Raw genomic sequence first — 19,778 nt, 5'->3', positions numbered from 1 at the left:
CTCAAGATTCATCATAGATTGACTCTAAATCTTCATCTTTTGTATTTTGGGTTGTAATCTCTACTTTTCTTTACATATTTTGAATCTATTGCTTGTAATAACTTTAAGATGATGATTGTTTATGTTTCTATGCTTATTATTAGTTTAATCTTAGCCATGATTGGCTAAATCTCTTGTGTTTGCTTATTTATGAATCTCTAATTCAAGTGTTTGCCCTAAAATCAATTGAATGATGTTGTTTGAATGAATTACATGATCAGGTGTTATTGTGTTAGCTAAAGATCCATTGTTATGAGTTTGTTTTAGGCTTTACTTTGATTATATATATTGAGTAGCTCTTTTAGTGATTTGAGAAGTGAATCAATGTGTGCTTCAACATCTTGAGTGATATAGACAACTAGCTTAAGAATTTCAAGTGATTGTGTTCTTGATCTAGGTTGGTTTTCAATTGGCCTTTAGTCAACATAGTATTGCCGATTATCTTAAGTGATTTCGATAGTTGGAGGGTTTTAAGTGATTTCAACCTAAGCATAATCTCAATAACCTTTCATGCTTAACTTGATCTTAGAATACAATGCTTATGTGAATTCGCGGAGTGTTATTTGATTTAAGGTTTGGTAGTAATGTTAAATATTTAATAGTTCAACAACTAGTGCGATAGTAATTTGGGTAAAACGGGGCATTCCAAGCATAGAGAGGATTAGATAAGTGAACACTACTTAGTTAATTTGATTTAAGTTCTTAATATTTCGTTACTTGCTACTAGTTTACTTGTTAAGTTTAAGTTTGTTTAATTGTGCAAGTTTTAGTTGTTAATCAAAATCAATCAAAACCCCCCAATCAAACAAACCCTAGGACAATTGATAGTTTCAAATATTCGACTTACACCACTCTCTTGGGACGAACTTGATAAGAATACTTACATTGAAGTGCTATAATAACCGGGTTCTAAGTGCTCGTTAGTTGTGTGTGCTTATTTGTAGTGTTTGAATCATATATAAATTTAGAGGGTAAAAGATGCATATCACGCAATACATCAATAGGGAAATCTCGAGGGGGTGTAATGCATCATTTGTTACACTCTTCTCAAAGAAGATGAATCCGTTGGGTCTTGGTGATTACCGACCAATAAGTCTAATTAGTAGCTTTTTATAAGATCATCGTGACGACACTATCAAATAGATTTAGAAAGGTAATTTCGAACTTGGATGGAGTAGAAAAAAGTGCCTTCTTAAAGGGTAGATTCATTCGCGATGGTGCGTTAGTTGCAAATCAGACAATTGATTTTCTAAAGAAAAGCATTAAAAAGGTATTATTTTTAAAGCTGACTTTGAAAAAGCGTTTGATTGTCTAGATTGTGACTTTCTTTAGAAGTAATGGATGGTATGAGTTTTGGTAATAAATGGAAGTCGTGGATAATGTCATGCCTTAAATGGAAGTCCATTATTCATTTTTGAGATGTCATAAATTAATTGTCTGATTCTATAAATTGAAAAAATAATGTAATAAAATTCTTTTATGCTCCTATTTTATACATATAAGACAAAATGATAGGTAAAAAGTAAGATGTAAATTAGAAAGTAAACAAAAAAAGTACATGTGACACACTTTTTTTTTTAATCTGTGTATTTTTTTATTTGAGATACAAAGTAATAGATTTGAAACGGAGGGAGTATCATTATCTTATTTATAATTTATACGGAGTAATAAGTATATTAGCCAACACCAATGAATAGTAATCGGGTAATGTCATCACGACATCAACTATTTCGTCTTTTAGTGATTTTTTATTTTATTTTTTTACGTTTTTCATCCCGATTATCTAGCCCAACGGAGTGGGCCACTCCGGACCTCCATCTAGTTACTATATACGTTAGAGCAAATTTTGATTACTATTCATAAATAGTAACTTTTTCGTCCTTCAGTGTTTTTTTTTTGAATTGAATTAAAAAGTATTTATTTACTCCATATATTGTAGCATCTAAAACCCACAAATGATCATATTACATTTTTAGTGAACCTTTTTTTCCAAATAGCTCTCTTATAGATTATTGATTACACAACCATGAAAGTATATGAGTTGTTTTTACAACGTTTTTTTCAACTAATATATATTTTCTAATTTCTTCACCCATACAATATTAAATATATAATTAGTTAGTTTATAATCAAAAGAAAAAAGTTAAACTATTGTACGTTTTAATCTACAACTATAAGAGATGTTTGGTATGTTGAAACAAATTATTGCGCCTTAAATTATGTTACATTTATTAACGTTAAAATATTTTCATTACAAAAATCTTTATTTACATTTCGGAGCAGTGGCCGCCGCGGTTGGCCGCCTGCTTGTTCAAACTACATGGATATCTTTATCTTTATCAAGTATATATATCTATATCTATCGGTTTAACAATCTATTTGTTTAACAATTTATTTTATCATAAAATATATTTGGAATAATTTTTAGAGGATTATGGGGTTGTGCTTGGTATGCTAGAGGACAATTTTTCAACCATATTCCTCTCATCTCCACTTTAAACATATGCTTTGCAACTCTTTTTATAATCTACACAAACTACAATCACATCCCTCTTTCCTTCTTTTATCCATTTCTTTCATCATTTTCATTCTACATTCATTGATTACTCTCACTTAACATCTCAAGTCAAACCCATCAAATAATTAGTTTTTGTCTAGGAATTATATCAACCCCAAATTCATTAATTAGCCCTAAACCCTCTTTATTCGTCTTATCTTTATTTCTTATAATTTTCTTGATTTTTAATTAAGCAGACTTCAAAGAATCTATCTTTTTGCTGTAATTATTGATTCCCCATCTGGGTTTTTCATTATTTAGCTAAACAAGTTAACAAAATCCATATTCTTCGGAAATTTTCTTGATTTAGGGTTTTTTTTAAGATAGAATTATCACTTGAAACCTGAATTTAGAAACTTTTGGATCCTTTGATTAGACATTTTGACACTTGGGTTATTTTTTTATATTATATGTATATAATTATTTATTCTTTAGACCAGCTGTTATAAGTGGAACCCTGTTCATATACATATCTACATATCTACATATATATATATATATATATATATATATATATATATATATATATATATATATATATATACACACACTTTTTGAGAAGTTAACTTTTTCCTTCTTTTTATTTCTGTTAAGAGTTTTACTTGTGTGGACTAGTTTTATCCATCTGATTGGATTTGGCTTAAAGCTATGTTACTGTTTTGTATCAATGATTTCAATGTATTCATTCATTAATGATAATGATACAACACAACAAATGAAGAAAAGTGGAAACATTTGGGTTAAATTTGCTGAGATCTTATTAGGGAATATATCAAACATCTATCATCATTATTATCAATATTTTGCTTCAAGGAAAGTTAAAAAAACATGGTGGAGAAAGCTTTTGATCTTATGGTTTGCAATTGGTACAATAATTTCTTTATGGTCTTTTTGGTATCTGAGATCTCAAGCTTTGGAAAAAAGAGCAGAAACATTAGCAAATATGTGTGATGAAAGAGCTAGAATGCTTCAAGATCAGTTTAATGTTAGTATGAATCATGTTCAAGCTATGTCCATTTTGATCTCAACTTTTCATCATGGTAAAAGCCCTTCTGCAATTGATCAGGTACTAATATGCTGTGTTATTTACTTTAATTGGAAACTTTTTGTTAGCAGTGGTTAATTTTGTTGTTAATTCAGCTTGGGTTTTGTCAGTTGCTCAATCTTGTGAGTTCTTTTTGTTGTTTATGGTTGTAAATTTAGGTAATTGATAATTTAATCTATTAAAAAAGGAAACTTTTTGTTTGCAGTGGCTAATTTTACTTTAATTTGGAATTTGATTTTTCTGTTACCCAATCTTTTGATTCCTTTTTGTGGTTTTTGGAAAGGGAAATGAATAATTTGGTGAATTTTGTTGAACTAGGGTTCTTAATCAGACAATTTAGTGTCTCAATCAGACATCAAATAGTAGTAATTAAGCAATTGATCAGGTATTCTACTATTTATAAAATTGGATTCTTTTGCCAGCAGTTAATTGTTTTCTAATCTGAATTGGGTATAGTCAGTTGTTTAGGGTGTGTTTAGTTGAAGGAAAAATGGGGGATTTTTTGTAATATTTTCAAGGGAAGTACAAAATTAGAAAACATGTTCAAAAAGGTTAATTTCTAACAAAAATATCTTGTTTTCCACTTTTGTTGTCTTTGAAAAGAGTAGTAAACAATTGGGATGATTTGGTTAAGATTGTTTCATAATTAGGACAAAATAGCGTCTTAATCAAGACGATTAATTTATTTATTTTTCCTATTAATAGGAGACATTTGCGAAGTACACGGAAAGAACTGCTTTTGAGAGACCGTTAACAAGTGGAGTGGCATATGCAGTAAGAGTACTTCATTCCGAAAGAGAACAATTTGAAAAACAACAAGGATGGACTATAAAAAAGATGACCCAATTGGATAAAGACGAGTATAAACCCGAACTATTGGAACCATCACCGATTCAAGAAGAATACGCTCCCGTTATCTTTGCACAAGATACCGTTGCTCATGTCATTTCTCTTGACATGATGACCGGCGAGGTAAAAAATAATCAAAATTTGATATATGATAATCAGTTATAACGAAAGGAGAATCGGTTTCAATATACCTCAGCACTAGAAACTGATTATTGCTTTTCAAAAAAAAAATTAAAAAAAAAATCTTGAAACTGATTATTGTTTGGTTATATATTTATTATTAATAGGAGGACCGAGAAAACGTGTTGCGTGCAAGAGAATTAGGAAAAGGGGTACTAACAGCCCCGCTGGAGCTAATAAAGTCAAACCGTCTTGGAGTTATTTTGACTTTTGCGGTTTATAAGCGTGATTTACCGTCTAATGCTACACCAGAGGAAAGAATTGAAGCAACTGACGGGTAAATTTCTTTATTTATCAAATATACAACAACAAAGACCATAATTTAAATGCTTACATGTTTGACTTTTGGTCAAAATCAGATATCTCGGCGGGGTGTTTGATATTGAATCATTGGTGGAGAAATTGCTGCAACAACTTGCAAGCAAACAAACAATTTACGTGAATGTGTTCGATACAACTAATATGTCGAACCCTATTAGTATGTATGGTACCAATGTATCCGATACTGGTTTGCAACATGTTAGTCCTCTTAACTTTGGTGACCCGTCGAGAAAACATGAAATGCGTTGCAGGTGATTTACATGATGTCACATTATACTTCCATCATTTCCATTAAGTTTAACCTTTTTTCGAAATAATGGATATAATATCAATTTTGGGTCGTGCAGTTTCACACAAAAACAACCATGGCAAATATTGGCGATATCAACTTCGTTTGGCATTTTTGTAATTACGATGCTTGTCGGGCATATTTTTCATGCAACTGCAAATAGAATAGCGAAAGTTGAAGATGATTATCAGAAGATGTCAGAGCTCAAAATACGTGCAGTGGCTGCTGATTTGGCGAAATCACAAGTATTTTTCATTCTCCCAATTTTATATTCTTTTCTCAAGCTTCTTTATTTATGATAAACAAGTGTTCTCAATATTGGTTATATTTCAATTTTATGTAGTTCCTTGCTACTGTTTCTCATGAAATTAGGACCCCGATGAACGGTGTTCTTGGTAAGATTTTCGATTTTTTTCTCAACTTTTCATGGGTACAAGGAGAACACATTAGATATTAAATTCAGTTGTTTTTTTTTTTTGTTTTTGGGATTTAGGGATGCTGGATATGCTTATGGACACTGTTCTTGATGTCACACAACAAGATTATGTAAGAACAGCTCAAGCAAGTGGAAAAGCTCTAGTTTCGCTCATTAATGCGGTTCTTGATCAAGCTAAAATTGAATCTGGAAAACTTGAGCTTGAGGCTCTCCGTTTTGATCTTCGGGCTATTTTGGATGACGTTTTGTCGTTATTTTCTGGAAAGTCCCAAGAAAAAGGAATTGAGGTACAGATTTTATCTCAGAATGTTACACTACTTGGTATAAATTTATAAAATGGTAGTGTAAGTTTATCTGATTATTCTTGAACTTGACTTCTCTTGTTACTTGCATGATGACAGTTGGCAGTTTACATATCTGAGAAGGTCCCCGACATTCTAATCGGTGACCCAGGGAGATTTCGACAAATAATTACCAACCTCATGGGCAACTCTATTAAGGTAGTTTATTTATTTATTTATTATTTTTTTAATAGTGTGTTGGTGGAATAATGCTAATAACAGTAGACTTACATTGTTGTTTAATGGCCAGTTTACTGACATAGGTCACATCTTTGTAACGGTGCACCTTCTCGAGGAAGTAACGGAGTCAATAGGTGTAGAAACCGACCCATCTTCGAAAGACACATTAAGTGGACTACCTGTAGCTGATAGAAACCGAAGCTGGGAAGGGTTTAGAACCGCGGATCAAATAGTGGGCCCATCTGGATGTATAACTTTAATCATATCGGTAGAGGATACGGGTTGTGGGATCCCTCTAGAAGCTCAATCTAGAATCTTTACACCTTTTATGCAAGTGGGTCCCTCCATTTCCCGTATACATGGAGGAACGGGTATCGGTCTAAGCATCAGCAAATGTTTAGTCAACCTAATGAATGGTGAGATTGGGTTCAATAGTGTCCCTAAAACTGGGTCAACTTTTACTTTCACCGCAGTTTTTTCAAATCCCAACGATCAGAAAATCAATGGTCAGTCAAAGTCAAAGTCACAGTTCTGTGACATGCAAGCAATTATTGTCGATCCGAGATCCGTACGAGCTGAGGTATCAAGATATCACATTCAACGATTAGGAATGAATGTGGAAATTGTCCCGAGTTTGAATAACACATGCGATATGTTGACCAACGGAAGTAAAACTATCAACGTGATCTTAATCGAAGAGGATGTTTGGGATAAAGATTTAAGCTTTTCAACCGTTTTATCTTATAAATTAAGAACTTTAGATCACAAGATTCCTCCAAAGTTGTTCCTTTTAACGAATTCGATTGGTGGGTCCCGCAAAAACAATGGCGTTTCTTCACCACCCGTCATAACAAAACCTTTAAGAGTAAGCATGTTGGCAGCCGCTTTACAACGAGCAATGGGCGGTAATCAAAATACCATTAGAAATGGAGAGATCCCGAAACTATCTTTATCGAAATTACTGGTCGGGAGGAAAATGTTGGTGGTGGATGATAATAACGTAAATCTACGGGTGGCTGCGGGCGCATTAAAGAAATATGGAGCCGAAGTGGTGTGTGCCGATAGCGGGAAGAAAGCTATTTCATTATTAACGCCACCTCACTCGTTTGATGCTTGTTTTATGGATATTCAAATGCCGGAAATGGACGGGTAAGCCTTATGTATAATGTTGTGTTGTTTTGAATTTTGACGTTTTCGAGTCGATTAAGAAGAATACTTTAGGACTCTTAGGTCAAAATCTTAGTTTTTTTTTCATATAAATCGGAGAATAGGGTTGGTTTGACATAAAAAGTCAAACTCTAGAGACATGGCCCCCTTGATGCACAACCTATGTTCATTGTTTGAATTAGATACACATTTTGGCGTTTTGGTCAAATCCATGACTTCATATCTTAATGGAAGGAGTTTCATTGGAGCATAAATTTGTTCTTGGAAGTTGGAGAATACGGTTTCCGGTTATTTTGACCCGAAGCGCCAAACCATTTATGCAGTAAACAAATTTTTTTTTTTTGGGGAACCGTAATCAAATTCAAAATACTACATTATTTGTCCACTAGTAGTACTTAATAGATGTTCCTACCATCTAGTTATGTCTTTATATAAGGGTATTTTAGTAATTTGACAAACACTTGAACACGTGCAGGTTTGAAGCCACACGGACAATTCGTGAGGTGGAAAACAATGTGAATGATAATATCCGACATGGGAAACTATTGTTGCGTGATTATGCGAATATTTCAGACTGGCATGTTCCGATTTTGGCCATGACTGCTGATGTTATTCAAGCTACACATGAACAATGTCTTAAATCTGGAATGGATGGCTATGTATCTAAACCATTTGAAGCTAATCAACTTTATCAAGAAGTATCTCGATTTTTTCTGTAGGACATTCAACCTCGACCCTACAAAACTAACCACAAGTGCCTGTTTTTTGAGGCATTTTGATTATGGGGTTCAAATTCTTCGCATGTGTAAGTTTTCTATCCGCCATCAATATCTCTAATTGCTATATCTTTAGCAGAGGTGACAAAATGGTCTGATTGGGTTGGGTTGGGTGGGTTGAACTTTCAAACATTCATCCAAATTTAAGTTTATGGTTTGATCATGGTTTACACTGCTAGAACATTACGATAGTTACCTAACTTTTAAACCAAGTGGTTTTCGAGGTTACAATCTATTTAAGGTGTACTTGTAACAACTTTTTAGCTTGTTTCTGCAATAAATAGTTTGTCCATTTATTTTAATGGATTTTGCTAATGACATCCCTATGGGCTGTCGTTAACATGCTTAAACATGTACAAAACGGTTACAGAATGATTTTATAGATTGTACTAACCTATAGCAAAATCCTTAATTACATTGCGGTGTCTGGTGTTGCAATTTTGTGTGATCAATGAACATTTTCTACTGTTCATATTTTTGGGGCTAATTCTTCAACGAACTTCATGTTTCAGGAAACTAGCTACAGTGGTGATATAGTGTACATATGAAAGTGTCATTTGTTGATGGAGATTTGTTCGTTTTGTAGAGTCAGTTAGATACATAAACCAATTCATTTGCCTATGTGTTCCAAGTCATCAACAGACGGAACGTCTTCAACAGTTGACTTTTTGTGGTCAATTTTAGCGTATTACTTCGGTTTCTGCTCCTTTTCTTGGAAGAAGTCAGTTATGTTGTGTAGTAGAGTTTGAAGTAGTTGATGAGATCCCCACAAACGGGTGAAATAATGTATAATAGTATAGTTATATAGTATATCTTTGTGATGCCAAAATAAATATGGTTACATGTATCATGTATATGTAGTTTTGTGTGTACATATATTTTATTATACGAGCTCATTTTTTACTTGTAAATGATCTTGTATCTATCACTTGTGTAGTACACTTTATGAAACGATGCATATCTTTTTATTCTTTTTATTTTTCTAATTTCATAGTTTAATTTAATTTAATTTAATTCAATATAATTTAGCACCAAATTTAGAATGGAGCAAGGCCAAAACAATTGAACATAATCAAGCCATGAAGCTTAAAACAGGAGGAAAAAAAGACATTTACGCTACTTACAGTTGTACAACATACCCAATTCAAAGCAAACTAAACTTCACGTGTATATATTATACAAGCATGATAAACCTTTACCTACTACATAAAAACACAACATTAGTTAGGCTGAGTTGTTAATTTTCTACAGCATAAACTGATTCAAAGTATAATTTTCTGCATTCATTGTATCACTTTGAGAAGTTGAGGCCGTTTCGCTCTCAAGACTTTCACGTTCAGCCTGCGTCATAACCCAACATGGCTGATGAATTTCGTAAATTAAAAAAATGCAAAAATGAAAAAAGTACTTTAAGATTTTACCCAGACTACCCATCACCAATTTCATCACATAAAAAAGGATACTAGTGTTATATGAAGAGGGCCCACCTTGGCTTGTCGGTATTTTTGAAGCATGCGTCGGTATTGCTGACGTGCCGGTTGAGAGTCCACCATGGAGAGCACTCTTGAAACAGATTCGTCAATAGAAACATCGACTTTCTCCTTCCGAAATGCCTTAACAATGTCGTCATCTTCATTTTCATCCATGGCGCCCAATTCTTGCTTAAATCCACGCAAGCCTACTCCCTTCCGACGCCACCTCAGCACAACCTTTTCAACTACACCAACAGCCCAACAGAAAACCCTATAACTTTTCCGTACCTGATGACCTCTTACATGAGCCTGTCAAAGACAACATTAGAAAAAGAAATGAGAAACATAGACAAGTTTTAAGAGCATTAAATCGGTCTTGGTTTTTGAGGCCAATATGGATTATATGACAGCATGCGACTTTGCGGGTCTGATGTTCCGTAAAAATAGTTGCTTAATTTATACCAAGTGTTAGGCAGAGGGTGTCTGGAAATGCGCTTCGAAAGTGTGTGATGTTAAATAATGAATTCGATACATAAGTAAAGAAAAATCTCAATATAAAAAGTGTTGGATGTGCCTTTTCTGTTTCAAATTGATTTAGTTAGATATAAAATATGAAGGGAAATTCTGAGTTTTTTAAAGATTAATAAAAAGACCAAAAGTGAAAAGTTTTGTAAAACACAGAAGTAAAGAAATTAGACTATCCTTCATATTATAGTTGCTGTACAAAAAAACTATTTCAGCCTTCCATAATCAGTTTTGAGGTAGCCGGTACAAAATAATTATTGTTTCTGATAAAGGTACAAAATAATATATGACCATTACATAATCAGATAAAATTATAAGTACACCTTTCTAGTTACCTAGAGTTATTATTACAAACGTGTTTTGTTATCATTTACCTCAAATGGAGATCTGAACTTAACACATTCCTTATTTATATACCTGACAAACGGGTCAGGTTGGGTCAGGTTGGGTCACAGGTCAAAACAGTTTTAGGTTGAATTAGGAACTTGTCAGATTTTAAACGGGTCCAAATGGGTAAGGTTGGATTGGTTTGGATAACAGGTCCAAACGGGTCAGATTTTTTATATGGGTCAAATGGGTCAGTTTCAAACTGAACGCAATTTTTTATACGGGTCAAATGGGTCAGTTTCAAACTGAAAACATAATTTTTTATACGGGTCAAATGGGTCATATTTATTAAGTTTAGAGTTTCAGATTTCAGTTTCAATTTTGCGTTTCAGTTTTCATAAACTAAATCGAAAAATGAATCACAAAATTGAAACGCGAAACTGAAAACCAAAACAAATAACCGAAACACGAAACTGAAAACTGAAAACTGAGCAAAACTGAAACACAAATTTTCATAGACCGCCCGTTTTGACCAGCTTCCCATCCTACCAGGACACATTCATTGGCTATTTGCCACCTGCCCACCTTCACGTGAAGGTTTAGTGATCTTAACAAATGTGAACATGAATAAAGAGAGAAGCACGACACCTGTATCTTCACTACTTTCTGGCGAAGGGCAAGGAAGTCCTTACGGCTTTTCCACCCTCGATATTTCTTCTGAATAGACAAAGCAGCATTATGATCGTTCCCATTTCTAAAAGTCAACTTCGATGCTGCCGAGAGTCCTTCAATATCACTTAAAAGTATACCATACTCATCTCCACTACCATACGCATCAGATTCTTTTTGCCGCCTTTTCCTAAAAGAATGTGCCCTAAAAGCAGATTGTATACGAGCAGCAGCCTGAGTTACATTCCTAACAGCAGCTAAAGTGTCCTTAAGAGAAAGATCCTCATTTGAAACAAGACTTAGCTTTGAGATACTATCTACTGCTGCTCTTTCAGATTCAATATCGGCAGAAGTTCTAGAAAGTTCCGTTTGTTGTAGCTGAGAAGATGGATGGCTGGTTAGTGAAACCTCAGAGAGATAACCTGCAAGTCCCTTGTGTCCACATGTGGCAGCTATAGATGCTGGTGTTTGACCAGTTGGGTCTTGTTGACTGGGATCTGTAACTGCTCCAGCCGAAGCACCAGATGCTAAGAGTTCGGCTACCATCTTTTCCCTATCATGACACATCAAAGAGCATTCAAATTCAAGTTCTGAATGTGCACGAGCACACAAATATAAGATAGACACATTGACGCCCGTAATTTGAAGTCTACAAATAGCGCACAAATAACTTGCAGAAAATTATACTGATCCATGCCTTTTCAGCAACTCTTAAAATGGACGATCAATCGGTAAGAAGAAAGAAGTCAAGGACAGTAATCAAACTGGCCTACTTGAATCACTAAATAAATAAATGAATGCAGATTGACACGTTTGATGTGATCGCAGAGAAACGTTGTGTAATCCTTTAAAAACATTATGTAAATAAAAAGTAATTAATTTAAGTAGATTGTTATCATTAATGTATCTGGAGCTCTTGCTTTTAGGAGGTCTAGTAAAGGTTAGCAAGCCAAATATATAAAAATGACTTACCTTCCAAATCGAGCAGCCCAATGAAGGGCAGTCCAGCCATTAATGTCGCGAAAGTTAACACCAACTCCAGCCTTAAGAATTGGGTGTAAGGCCCATCCAAAGCCCAACCCAGATATCATATGTATTATCCCTTGTTCTCTTCTGGACAAGGCTGAAACATTACTCTTATCCTGCAATCTAGTAGACAGCCATTGTTGCAACTTGTCTTTCATAAGTTCTTCCATAAGCCAATCTGTTGCATTAAATGATGCCAAACTTTCATCTAATAGACCCTCAATGACTTGAGTCCATGAGTCCTCAGTTGCCATTGAACTGGTCAAAAGGTCAACGCTCGTATTGCCGACCCTTTCTTCTTTTTTTCTTAGTTGATCAGATAGTAGCATTTGCACGAATCTTACAAGCAACAATGACTGTTCAGAATTTACAGATTTATTCTGTGTTGTGATATTATTCGTGTAACTGTTTGGCTTATCGCGGTATTCAAACTCCCTGATTTCACTACAAGACTCTCGGTTTCCAGAGGTAATGCAAAGAGTAACTTTTCCAGATAAGGAAGCAGGAGGAGAATAACAACAGAGGACTCCATCTTGAATAATCTCAATGGGAACTTCAGTGTCACCAAACATACAGTACCAACCTCTTTTGGACTGAACACGTGTGAAAGTCCCAATCACAAACACCTGAATCGGAAAATATTTATATGAAGCGTATCCCATAGTATCATAATGACAAAATTTTACAAGAAAAACAAAATTATTTGAATATTTAAGCTTGTATTTCCTGTAGTCATCTTTTACTTTTAAAACGATACGCCACTAATAATTGTATTGTCATGAAGTTTTATACTAGAATTAGTAATGGAATGTGTAAAGTTGAATTTTAAACAATTATTTGGTTTATGATTATGTCGTACACGTTCAATATTTTTTAAAAATAGAAGCAATACAGTATTTCTTTCAGTCGAAGATGAAAGCTTTAATTTTGTACACTTATCGAAATTCTCTCCACTGATTTTGTCTTCTTATTTTCATCAATTCCAATTCATCTAAGATGATTATTTCTTACACTTAATAGCTTTTCTAAATAGAAACACTTAACCACCACAAGAGGACTAGTAGTTGCGTCCTTATATCCCCACGGGAGGTATTGAGTTCAAATCTCACTAGAAACCCATATTGGGGTGACCAGGGAACGGGTCAGAAATACGACTACCTCTGTATTCTTGATTCCTAAAAAGGGAAGGGGTCAGAAATAATCACAGGAAAACCTCCTCTTTTTAGATAGAAACTCCTATTGGTTAAATGGATTTTGATGACATCATCAATCTGATTCTTATATTTAAGATTTTAAATTTTATTCAAGTTAACTGTTAGTTAATTTTGTTTAACTCACCGCAACCTATCTATAAACAGCATTATATAATGCCTAAATTTATATTATATGGGTTAGGTTTGCCGACCATCAAAAAGGAGCAAACACATATAACTCGGGAGAAAACATTTATATAATATCAATGAATATACCTTTGTTGGTTCAGATGCATAGCCCCATTCAGGGGATATCTCACGAATAGTAAATTTCTGTTCTTCTGCAATGGTCAACCTTGAATCTGATTCAAGAGGCATTCCGCTTTGTCCTTGGTCAAACAACGTCGAATAAAAGTCTGGGTAACTTTCAGACAAATTTCTTGCAGGGGTATATGCAGGAAATTTAAAATCTTCAACTTCATGAGGCAGCAATACAGATGCTGCTGGTGAACGAACAGAATTGTCACAGGTTTTAATATCCATTGTGGTGAAAATGACACTTAGAATAATGAAATCAAGAGACAGGATAAATTACTAAACTTACAGTTATTATTCGCATCAGTATATCCAAAACTGTATCTTTCTTGCTCTTTCACTGTATCATTTCTTTGTTGAGGTAGAAGGATTCCCTGCTCAAATAATAAAATTTAAAACACTTTAAATAAGCGAGTCTAGAACAACATTAGCAACAAGGTAGCAAGTCATGATATTATAATGATTATTAAGGCCATGGCACAATAGAATGTAAGTTCAAAGATAGTAAATACTCCTCAAAGAAGATTGATTAATATAAGCTTACATTTCTGTCTGAAGGGTACACGATATTCTTTTGTGAACCATCACTTCTTGCATTCACTTTATGTTCGAGCACATCATTCCAAACTGAATCTTGTTGACTTGTGATAGAAAATTCACTTCCCGATTGTTGCTGGTATTGATGTACGTACCCACCTAAACATTCTATGCAGAATTAGTTTGCATAAATCCATTATTATCACAAAAAATGAAGGCGATAAATCAGCTTAGATTAATGGAGAAAAACTAGTAACAGAGTTGTGAAAGCCCATGATAAAAGACATGGAAACAGGAAAGGATTATTGTATGGAAGATGTCATAAAATTAGAGGCAGCAATTTTAACCCATGTACTCATGGATGGTTTAGATTGGGTTGTGTTGTATATTATTTCAACCCATGTACCCATTTTGACCCTTTACTCAACCTTCCCTCTACTTAAAACCACTGTAAATTAGTTCAAGACCTTAGACACAGACGCTGGTCAGTTAGCTTCAAGATTGACACACACACACACAAAAAATGGTAAATATACATGCTGTGACGGCTATGAGCACCACACAAAGGAAATAAACCTGAATATTGCTCAGATGCATAACTGTTTAAATCCTCTTGTACCCCTCCAGATCCACTGTAATTTTGCTCGTTAGCTGAAAACTCTGATTCATTTGAAATCCCATTCACACTATAGAGACCAAGTTCTTTTAGATTGTCCTCATCCAAACTCAACTGCTCCTCTATCCTACGCAATGCCTGGTCAAATTCAAAATTAGGTGGCCCACTAATTTCCTCTGTTCCTTCTGTATGGCTGAAGGGACTTGTTCCGTTGGACTTGGTAATTACATCAGAACTAACTTCTATAGAACTGGGACTAGAGGTGCTGTCGTAAGGCTCACGAAACCGACTGAAAGCAGCAGCAGATAGGGTAAACTGAGAAGCATAGGAGCTGGAACCCTGAATAAGAGTAGATGATCCTGTAGACAATGTTGGAATGGATCCAGGACTATTTCCACTCTGCAAATATCAGTTACACGAACTGTTATGTATATGAGTGTGTGCATTCCTATATAGCATCTAGGTATGTGATTATGGTAAAACAGTTTTTTTATATATAGTTTACATTATAAAGAGGGTTAGGAAAGATTCAGATTGGCATGTATAACTTTATAAAAGTATTCAGATTGGCATGTATAAATTCATCAAGGTATTGTGTGCAGAGCAACCCTAATGGATAAGTGAAAAAAAAAAAGAAACAACAGTTTAACATAAGTGCATCAACATGCAAGTGGAAACAGTTATAATTTCTCCATTTTATACGAGATCGCAAGCCTTACCATGGTTATATCTCTGTAATGAACAAGTACAATGTGATCCATTCCCCTGTAACCACAAGATCAAGAACTGTAAGTATATCAGAATACAATTTATTTCAGAATTAGATATAAGCTTCAGTTAAGATAGAACATTGACTCATTGCGTACCAAATAGTTCATATAACTAGGTTGTAAGCTATAACTTCAGAAGAAGTATGTCTACAGAAAATAATTTAACCCACAAAGAGATGAAAGATACTCACGGATCCAACATCCAATAACTACGCCTCTGGAAGTTTTGATTAAGCTCACCATGTGCATAATAACAATTCAGAGCTTCAACATTTCCAACCTACACGAAATTGATGTTACTGAATTAGAATAAAAGAAAACTGAAACTGCACTCACATACGAGAAACATGAGTATATATACATATCAGCCAGTCGCTGTATTTTAAAGCTTCAATCAATTTTCTCATCGTTCACATGAATGTAGCATTTCATCAATAGGTAGATGATATCAAAACAATGAACCGGAAGGTATTTAGATTATGTGGACAACATCATGCACTCGAAGCATGACATTTTCAAATTAGCCATGAAAGGTATAAAAGGGTAGATAAGCTATATAAAGGTATATTCTTCTGAAAGATCCAACCCTTGAGCAAACAGTGTCTGCTAGACAAAGCAAACTTGAAGATTAACTAGTTTACCAAGTCCTGAATGCACCAAGATTCTTACTGGAAATATTTTTCGCAGGAAAAAAATTCAACAAAATTGTAGACTATTTACATTGGAGGTCGGAGGATAGCCTAACCTCAACCATTTCTACATTTGACTACTATGTAAAAGGATATAATCACATCAATAGGGAGATTGGAAAAACCTTAAGACGTTCATGTGCTTCCCCAACAGTTCTTCCATCCTTTTTTCTCCTCCAACTATGACCGTCCTTACGGAAAAATCGAAGAACTCTTTTGTTAAACAAAAACATAGAGCCACCTACAGTGGCAATTCATCAAAAAGATAACAGATACATCAGCAAACTATTGTTAGAGACATACAACCTAACAGAATGAAAAAAATGAAGAACATTACTGGGTGGCTTTTGCGCAGGCTCATGGGTAAGCTGGTTTTCCTCATAATTCTGCAGTATGCAGAGTACCTCCCCTGGCTTTAACCACCGAACTTGTGCTTCTCGAACAAGATCCATGATGTTATACCCTGAGGATTAAAACAACAAAAAACAAGATATAGGGCCTCAGACTCGAGTAACGAAACACATGCTTAATACATTCAATGCTTGACACGTGACTTAGATATCTTTTCTGTTTCCTCATATTCAACTTTGATTTTCCATGCGTCTCAATCTCCTTGTTAGGTATACATTTTGGGCATGTCAATCATTTTTCACACAAACAATACTAACCACCATCAGTACAGAAAAATATATGTTGTTAGGTGTTCACATGATTATTATCATATTAGAAACTGATGACTACTACTATATACTGTAGTACTCTATATTACGAATACAGTTATTACTTTCTATACTAGTAACACGGATGCTAATATCTCTAAAATTACAACAGATCTTCTGAGGTCAACAGGAACAATCACCAGCCTCAAATTAGGTCAATATGCCATAATTACATTATTAAACTAACTGTTCATAAGTATAAGTAAGTATCCTAATTAAAAAATAACTTGAATCCTAAATAGACTAAATGATTTAATTCACAAAATCATCAATAAGTTAGCAATACAAACGTAATTATCAATAACTCAACGATATACAAAAAAACCTATAGATACAATAAATACAATCAGCATTCAACAGCTTACGATGAATAATAACTCCAACTAAATTACGGAAACCAAAATCTAACCTGACGTCATCATTTGTATAGTCACCACACGACTGAAATGAGCAGTGAGCGATCCCGATAAATACGGAACTTCGAAATAAGTTCCGAAGAGTATAGTACGTCGGAAATAGATCTGACGGTGCCGGAATAACTAAACTCGCCGATTGACTGATATTGCTGATCTAGTAAAGTAACTAAGTTACGGACTCCGGCATAAAAAAATAAATATAAATATGAATATTATTATCAAATTTAATACATGTAATAATAATTAAATTTATAATTACGTTTGTTGATTATTAAGAGGTAGTGGAAGGTGGTTTAACGGAAGGTCCGGCGAAGTAGTTCGGAAGGAACGCCGGAACGGAATTAACAGTTGTGGAAAACATGTTGAAATATAGAAATATATCTTGTGAAATATCTCATTTTGTATGGTTTATGTGTAATTTAATCACGTTTTCATTTGTATTTTATTTTATTTTTACTTGACTCAGAGAACTCTTATCCCAACTATACACTGGTGCCACTTTATAGCCACCTCTCAACTTCTTTCAACCACGTTCACTAACATCCATCACACCCACTACATTAACCCCACTTCTAATATTATATATTTTTATTTATTTATTACTATTATTATTATTATTATTATTATTATTATTATTATTATTATAATTATAATGTTATAATTTAGGAGTTTATAACTACCTTTGATGGCTTGGTTCTTGACAATAGACTACAAATATTAAAGAAGATAGAAGTAGAGAGCAAAACATAATTTTGTTCAAAATGATGGGGTGATAAATATGGTAGTTTACACCCATATTTATAGCAAATAAGTTATAGTACATGGTAGGTGATACAGTAATAAAATATATAATATTGTCAGCCACAATTGACTTTACAACACTCCCCCTTGGATGACAATTTTAGTTCATTATAGAGCAACTAGTACTGCCTCATTAAAAACCTTGCTAAAGAAAAACCCAGTGGGATAAAAACTTTAGTCAAGGGAAAAAGAGTGCAGTATAGAGTTGACTCCCCCTCAAGTAGATATCGCTTCAGCGGTTACATCTTTTGAACATGTCTCATGCAAATGTTATGAACGTATGTTCTGAAAATAGCAGTTGGAAGTGCTTTGGTGAAAAGATCAGCAGAGTTTTTGTTGGATTGTATATATCTCATTTCAATCTGGTTGTCCTTAATGAGATTTTGAATGTATGAGAAGAATCTAGGAGGTATGTGTTTTGTTCGGTCACTTTTGATATACCCTTCTTTCATTTGTGCTATGCAAGCCGCATTATCTTCATAGATAGTTGTTGGACTTTTATCGCATTCTAGTCCACAAGAATCAGTAATGAGTTGTGTCATTGATGTCAACCAAAAACATTCCCGAGTAGCTTCATGTAATGCAATCACTTCGCCATGATTTAATGATGTTGCAACAAGTGTTTGTTTTTGAGAACGTCATGATATTGCAGTACCTCCATTTAGGAATACATATCTATTTTGAGATTTAGCTTTATGTGGATCAGATAAATAACCTGCATCTGCATAACCAACCAAATCTTGTTTTGATTCATTAGAATAAAATAATCCTAAATCAGTAGTTCCTCGAAGGTATCGAAATATGTGTTTGATCCCATTCCAGTGTCTTTTGGTAGGGCTGTGAGCTGAACATTGCCAACAAATAAACTGCAAAATAAATGTCAGTTCTTGTACAATTTGTAAGATATATAAGAGCACCAATTTTACTAAGATATGGAACTTCTAATCCAAGAAGATCTTCACGGGGACAAAATTGATCTGTGTCAATATTTAGTGATCTAACAACCATATGAGTACTTAATGATTTTGTCTTGTCCATATTAAAATGTTTTAAAATCTTTTCTGTATAAGTTGTTTGATATACAAGTAGGTCATTAGACATATGCTCAATTTGCAAACCAACGTAATACTTGGCTTTTCCAAGATTTTTCATTTCAAACTCTTTCTTTAGAAGTTGAATGAATTCATAGATTTCTTTATTTAAGATAATTGACATAAATAACTACTATCACATATCCGAACATTTTTTTTAATAAAAACACATGTTCAAATAAGATTATTTGTATACCCTTTTTCTTATCAAGTAATCACTTAATCAGTTATACTATTATACCAACCCATATAAAAATCTTTGTGATTCAATGGAATACATTTCTTTGGGTTTTACATTAGATGTTTCTGATACCTTAAACCTTTCATGGATATTCATGTATATATCACTATCAAGTGATTCATTTAAATAAGTAGTAATAACATCCATGAGATGCATTTCTAAATTTTAGAAACTGTTAGGCTGATTAAGTA

At 33.9% G+C, this 19,778-nt stretch overlaps 2 protein-coding genes across 5 annotated transcripts; one reads left to right on the top strand and one right to left on the bottom strand.

The window, feature by feature from the left end:
• Positions 1–3,134: 3,134 nt before the first annotated feature.
• Positions 3,135–9,034, top strand: LOC139844556 (histidine kinase 3). Its single transcript, XM_071834781.1, has 11 exons — positions 3,135–3,662; positions 4,347–4,613; positions 4,778–4,947; positions 5,030–5,242; positions 5,339–5,525; positions 5,624–5,675; positions 5,774–6,003; positions 6,118–6,216; positions 6,308–7,386; positions 7,880–8,209; positions 8,693–9,034. Exons 1-10 carry the CDS (start codon positions 3,264–3,266, stop codon positions 8,121–8,123), a joined length of 2,940 nt encoding a protein of 979 aa, XP_071690882.1. The 5' UTR covers positions 3,135–3,263; the 3' UTR covers positions 8,124–8,209; positions 8,693–9,034.
• A 220-nt stretch (positions 9,035–9,254) lies between these two features.
• LOC139844555 (calmodulin-binding transcription activator 4-like) lies at positions 9,255–17,843 on the bottom strand. Of its 4 annotated transcripts, XM_071834778.1 has the most exons (14): positions 17,714–17,841; positions 17,448–17,603; positions 16,657–16,782; positions 16,445–16,560; positions 15,822–15,910; positions 15,580–15,625; positions 14,821–15,259; positions 14,252–14,412; positions 13,997–14,081; positions 13,669–13,895; positions 12,146–12,825; positions 11,153–11,726; positions 9,668–9,961; positions 9,255–9,521 (listed from the first exon to the last, which is right to left on the bottom strand). In XM_071834778.1, exons 2-14 carry the CDS (start codon positions 17,458–17,460, stop codon positions 9,426–9,428), a joined length of 2,946 nt encoding a protein of 981 aa, XP_071690879.1. In that variant the 5' UTR covers positions 17,461–17,603; positions 17,714–17,841; the 3' UTR covers positions 9,255–9,425. The 4 variants fall into 4 exon arrangements, with proteins under 4 accessions (XP_071690879.1, XP_071690878.1, XP_071690880.1 ...); XM_071834777.1 differs by having other exon boundaries at positions 17,448–17,843; XM_071834779.1 differs by having other exon boundaries at positions 13,669–13,892; positions 17,448–17,843.
• Positions 17,844–19,778: the final 1,935 nt, after the last annotated feature.

This window comes from Rutidosis leptorrhynchoides, chromosome 4 (assembly GCF_046630445.1).
Source record: "Rutidosis leptorrhynchoides isolate AG116_Rl617_1_P2 chromosome 4, CSIRO_AGI_Rlap_v1, whole genome shotgun sequence".
Lineage (NCBI taxonomy): Eukaryota > Viridiplantae > Streptophyta > Magnoliopsida > Asterales > Asteraceae > Rutidosis > Rutidosis leptorrhynchoides.
Note: the sequence above shows the minus strand (reverse complement) of the source record. Positions and strands in the feature narration are given on the sequence as shown.